This window comes from Nematolebias whitei, chromosome 5, assembly GCF_014905685.2.
Source record: "Nematolebias whitei isolate Nwh7 chromosome 5, NemWhi1, whole genome shotgun sequence".
In the NCBI taxonomy this organism is placed as follows: Eukaryota; Metazoa; Chordata; class Actinopteri; order Cyprinodontiformes; family Rivulidae; genus Nematolebias; species Nematolebias whitei.
Genome location: NC_056502.1, coordinates 37,144,290 through 37,150,562, shown reverse-complemented (window position 1 = coordinate 37,150,562; position 6,273 = coordinate 37,144,290). Strand labels below are relative to the sequence as shown.

Sequence of the window (6,273 nt, the reverse complement as noted above, 5' to 3'; positions counted from 1 at the left end):
GAAAATGTGTAAGTGTAACAGGACTGATGAGCTAACTGCTAGTTCCAAAGCAGCTAAAACCAAAGCACACTGCTGCCATGATAACTCCAGTCTTGGTAATTATTCAGATTTATTTGATCCCTGTCCACCCCCCTGCTTTATAATTGATGACCATTAACTGTTTTATTTTTGTCTTTAAAATGACCATGTCCACAGGATTGGGACCTAAAGTTTACTCACCCCAAGTCCTGCAGCTGAGAACCTCTAACGAGACGGAGGCATCTGGTGCAGAAACATGTTCTGCTGCTGTTTCTGCTAGTTGGATGTTTACATTTTCTTTCTTTTCCACCAGTCCAATGGTGAAATGGTCACCACTGGCCCATTCATGGACACCCCCCCTCCCACCTCCACGAATCAACACGGAGGGGGATTCAAGTGTTCTGTCAGTAAAGCTAAGCTCAACTGTGACCACTTTAAAATGCTTTCAAAATAATTACTAGAACAGAAACGGGTTGCTGGGGAGAAGGTGTTGTGTCAAAAAATGCACCCCGACTGGAAGGAACATGGTTGCAGTAATAATTCACTTCCCATCTCTTGTCATTTCCACACACAGATAGCAACAGCAGCTAGCGCTAGCTGTAGCACTTCTGGTGCAGCCTTGGGGAAACTTTGGACAAGCGTTCTTTTATTTTCTGCCAAAATAGAAGAGTAAAGGTTTAAATAATAACGTTAACGAAGCAGCACCATGAAACTGAAGATTAATTTAATATGACAGCGATCTGCTTTAAATGTGGGTCCACTTTAAAAACAATCATAATGCCATCATTTAAAGTTTTACATGCTGTCTATTTTGCTTTAAAATAATATTTTGGGAGAAAAGAAAAATCCTGCTGGAAGTGCTACAACTAGCTGCTGCTGCTATTTGCATCTACAAATGAGCACATCATTCTACAAATGACCATGAAATGTGAAAGTGATGAGCAGTGTTTTCATGAACCACTGCAGAATGTTGGAGCTGTTTACTACAGGTGGGATTTAAACGGGGGAGTGGTGGCGCAGAGGTTAGAGAACGCGAGCCTGTGATTGGAAGGGCGTCGGTTCAAATCCCCAGACCATCCTGCGTAAAAACAGTTATCAGATCTTAGTGCGATCTGCCTGCTGTGGTGAGCTCTGACGAAGGGAGCAGCCGAAAGAGAGAAGAAGAACATTACGTCGTAATGTCAGTCCTGAACCTTGCTTTAAAATGGCCGACGTATCCATTGAACAGAACCTTTAACAGTTATGATGTGCTGAGAAGTCCAAGAACAGAAGCCGTTTGAGGAGTCATCACTTACCTGATCAAGTTATTGCATATATGTGTTGTAAATATTGTAAAAACATACAGCTTTACATTTTGTTATGTGTAAAAAAATAAGTGTCTCCTTTGCCTGCCTTATCTTTCCATCTATGTTCTGTACAGGAAGTGAAGAGCGTGAGCATCAAAGAGCTATTCGCTCTTATCATGATCTGTCTGCTCAGTTAGAACTCTGAATTACAGATTTGATGAGCCCTAATGTTCAATACCCCCCACCCCCACCAAGAAGAAGCAGAGAAATACTGTTTGTTCCAGTTCTCCCTTTCACTTCTAAGTTGCAGCAATCTTGTGCAATCCGTCTTTGGTTGGCACCTAATCACATGAAGTCCCCCACAATCACCCCGTCCCATTTTCTGTCATTGCCAGTCATTTGCAGCCTCATCTAACTGCAAAGTGTCTCCTTTTCCCTGCAGTGCATGCCTTCTGTCCAGCAGCTGCAGAGGAGGTCCAAGAGATAGAGCTTTCATATCATCTGAGGCTGCAGCATTATTCCCTCAAACTGGTTTTCACATTTCTACTAAGTTGTTGCATAAACACATCTTTATTAATGTAGGAACTTTGTTCTGCACATACGTGTGTTCTGGGTGGACAAGGGAAGTGCAGGCATCTTTATTCTCCGTTTGGTCAGAGCATCTTTTTGAAAGTTCCAACGCAGAATCATAAATGTACACACCTTGGAGAGTATTCCACAAATATATGCTGAAGATGTTCAGACATTCACTTGAACATAAACAATCGTAGGTCCTGAGCAGGAAATAAAAGATAAACTCACAAACAGGTCAGCAGCATCCACACTTCACATGTCACTGCTTATTTCAACAGTCGTGTTGTTCCACTTAAAAAAACATGGCTGATCAGCTTCAGCTTTCAAAACATAGACCAAGTCATATTTATCAGTCAAAACGTGTTTGTTAGGCCAAAAAGGTGACGATAGAAACTAAAATGAAATGTGCTGCTCCATCAGCCCTATGATGGGTTATAAAATCTTTTTGAAGGTGTGGGGCAGATGAGCAGTATCAGTCCACAGCCTGTCACTTAACAGAGATGAGAATCTGTCTTTCCTCTAGATCTCACTGTGACCTCAGAATACAACAATCAGCAAATAGTCCTGTGCCCAAAGGACAGCAGCTTGTTCATAAAACTTCAAGAATTGCACGACTCAAGTCTGGAAAGTAGCATCAGAGGGTCATGTGACCCCTCTGAAGCAGCACTCACATTCCAGTCTGTTGACTGACCAGTGCACGTTGTCTGAAAGGGCAGGTCGGGCTGGGAGCGCATCGCCTGGTTGTGTGGGCTCTTCTCAGTCAGTGGTTTAAACAGCACCCATCCTGTGATGGGGGACTTGCAGAGTCTGCAGGTTCGGGCAGGTGAAGTGAGGAGCCGGGAGGAAACAGGTGGCGATCCCGTTTGAAGCGAAAGGCAGCGTTGGCCCGTAGAAAACCTCCTCCTTCCCTTCTGCGCTCAGATCCAGCACCTGCAGGAGGGAATTCATGCAGCAGAACAAAACCAACGCAGCCACGGCTGGATACACTCTGAGGACGTAGCAGCTTTTATTGCAATAAAAACATCTCGTGATTTATCAGACTTTACAATAGATCTCCATCTCGGATGAGCTTGGACCCCGAAAAGGCAGCAGGAAGTTTAAATCTCAATTTATGAGGCATTATCTTTATGTTGTAGTGTCATAAGACAAGAGGAGTTTTATTTTACTTGAAGTGTTTATGACCACATGTAGTCATTTTTAAAGATAACCTGAGCAGGTCAGAACATTTAAGTACTTTTTGCAAAAAAAAAAAAACAACAACCTGGGATTCTCTAAATATCTGATCATTTTTACAACATCATCTATTTCCCTTTTCTTGCTGTTTGACCATAATATTTATAACTATTTGAATTTAACTGTTTATTGAAATTTTATATTTAGGGGAAGTCAGTTGTTTTTCCAAATGTTTCACTGATGTGTTGAAAATGAACTAATTATTCAGGAAAATCTCATCAGGAATCTCATTTAAGAATTTTGTTCATGTTAACTTCTAAATGTTCACTTTTCTACCTCTATTAAAACTGGTTTACATTGATATGACATGTGCAATTAGTGTATTTTACAAGTAAATAATGTTCTTGTATGTATTAAACCAAACAATCTAAATGAAAATACATCTTCAAGGAACAGTCTTTGTCAGCTCCAGGATTTTGCACGTGTCCAACTCAACCATTTTTATTTACCTACACAAACTAAAGCTAGCCTTGATCACATGACTCAAGCTTCCACCTGATTTTCAGGATAATCTTTTTTAGTTTTGTTGCGTTTGCAATGAGAATTTTTAATTTATTTGTCATGTCACCAGAAAACTACCGTAGTATCTAACTTGATGTAGAATAGACATTTTTGGACGGGACCTAAAATGACAACTAAAGACAACAATGTTTATTAAAAAAGGTGGGATTTTACCTTCAGTTTAAGTTCAGACTGAAACGTAGGGTTGATACCAGATCTAGAATCTGTATTTAATTATAAATGCAGACTGTATGATGAAATTAATATAACACCTTTTACTATTTCACATGTTGTCATGTTGCAACCTTAAACTTCACAGTATTTTTCTGAGATTTTAAGAAATGTTTATGGCTTGGGCTATTATAACCTAACCATGCTTTCAACTTTGTTAAAACCTTGTCTCTGACCTGTCTGGTGTGTTCCTTGGTCTTCATGATGCTGTTTGGTAACAAACAGAACAACTGGATTTATACTACTGAGAATAAATTTCACACATGTGGACTCTACTAATTAGGCGACTTCTGGTTGTATTGTATTTCAGTTCAAGGTAAAAGGGGCTGAACACAAACGGATGCCACACTTTTCAGACTATTCGTAAAAAAAAAAAAAAAAACTTGTATCAGTAGCATTCCCTTTCACAATTATGTCCTACTTTGTGTTGGTCTATCACATAAAACCCCAGCAAATTTTTTGACTGGAGATATATATATATATATATATATATATATATATATATATATATATATACTGTATATATACTGTATATATACATACATACACACACACACATGTGTATATATATATATATATATATATATATGTACGTATGTATGTATGTGTATATATACTTTGTATATATATGTATATATACACATACATATATGTATATATATACATATGTATGTATATATATGTATATATTTATAAATATATATAAATATATATGTATGTATATATATATATACATACATATATATTTATATACATATACACATATATGTATATATATACATATATATATACATACATATATATTTATATACACATATATGTATATATATACATATATATATATATATACATATATGTATATATATTTATATATAGAAATGTACATAAACATATATATATATATATATATATATAAATACTAATTACCACAGCTCATTGTGCTGACTTAAAGGGATTTTAAAGAGTCCAAGCTGTAAAACCCTGGTCTCACCTGAATGCATGCCAGGGGCTCATTGGTCCAAATGGAGTATCCTCCAACTACGTAGATTCTGTCATCATGGACAGCAACTCCAGACTCATTTTGACCTGAGGAGAACAGGAATGAATCTGTCACTGTGCAAATATTGTAGAAGTTGTGAAAGTTATGTAAACGCCCACCCCCAAGTGAACCTAGAGAGAGAAGATGGAAGTTGGTGCAAGGGCAGAAGAGTTTAAGTGTGATTCTCTGTTCTCTTTCCCGTGACTTTGTCTTTAAACTTTAAATATAAAAGGAAGGGAAAAGATCACAGAACAAACAAGAAGAGTCAAACAGAACTGAAAAGAGAAAAGGTGCTCAGTAAAGCCTGTGATCACACGTTAACGGGAGAAAAGGTTTCAAGGGTTCGTATTATATCACTGTAGACTTATGCTACATAAAACACCAAATAACCCTAATCAACAGGGAAGTCTTATTAGTGATATTAAACTACTCAAAGGAATATAAAAAGTAAATGTCTTAACTAGTCTTGATAAACAATAAATCAATTAATTGCATGATAAATGAAAATTATCAGCCTCATTTTCATTTATCGGCTTTAATGTTTCTTCATGTCTCTCTTTCTACCGAAGACACTGGATGATAAAAAGCTCAACTCCGGTGCTCTTCACTGACACCTCCCGTTCTCTTTTCTCTTTAAAATCTGTTTTATGATGCGCCAAATGTTCTCTATAGGTGAAAGATCTGGACTGCAGGCTGGCCATTTCAGTACCCGGATCCTTCTCCTACGTAGCCATGATGTTGTGATTGCTGCAGAATGTGGTCTGGCATTATCGTGTTGAAAAATGCAGGGTCTTCCTTGAAAGAGATGACGTCTAGATGGGAGTATATGTTGTTCTAGAACCTGAACATAGTTCTCTGCATTAATGGTGCCTTTCCAGACATGCAAGCTGCCCATGCCACAAGCGCTCATGCAACCCCATACCATCAGTGATGCAGGCTTCTGAACGGAGCGTTGATAACAACTTGGGCTATCCTTGTCCTCTCTGGTCCGGATGACATGGCGTCCCAGTGTTCCATAAAGAACTTCAAATCATGACTCATCTGACCACAGAACAATCTTCCATTTTGCCACCCCCTCCATTTTAAATGACTCCTGGCCCAGTGCAAACATCTGAGCTTGCTTAGAAATGGCTTCCTCTTTGCACTGTAGAGTTTCAACTGGCAACGGCGGATGGCACGGAAAATTGTGTTCACTGACAATGCTTTCTGAGCCCATTCTGTTATTTCCTTGACAGTGACATTCCTGTTTGAGGTGCAGTGACGTTTAAGGGCCCGGAGATCACGAGCATCCAGTAGAGTTTTACGGCCTTGACCCTTACGCACAGTGATTGTTCCAGATTCTCTGAATCTTTTGATGATGTTATGCACAGTTGATGATGATAACTTAAAAGT

The 6,273-nt window shown here is 38.5% G+C and overlaps 1 protein-coding gene across 1 annotated transcript in view; it reads right to left on the bottom strand.

Moving 5' to 3' along the window:
* Positions 1–2,645: 2,645 nt before the first annotated feature.
* Positions 2,646–6,273, bottom strand: part of klhl32 (kelch-like family member 32) — a 65,822-nt gene continuing 62,194 nt past the window's right edge. Inside the window, exons 8-9 of the mRNA XM_037677311.1 lie at positions 4,834–5,012; positions 2,646–2,807 (exon numbers count right to left, since the gene is read on the bottom strand). Of these exons, the coding sequence (XP_037533239.1) occupies positions 2,646–2,807; positions 4,834–5,012 (341 nt within the window). The remainder of the gene's footprint in view (positions 2,808–4,833; positions 5,013–6,273) is intronic.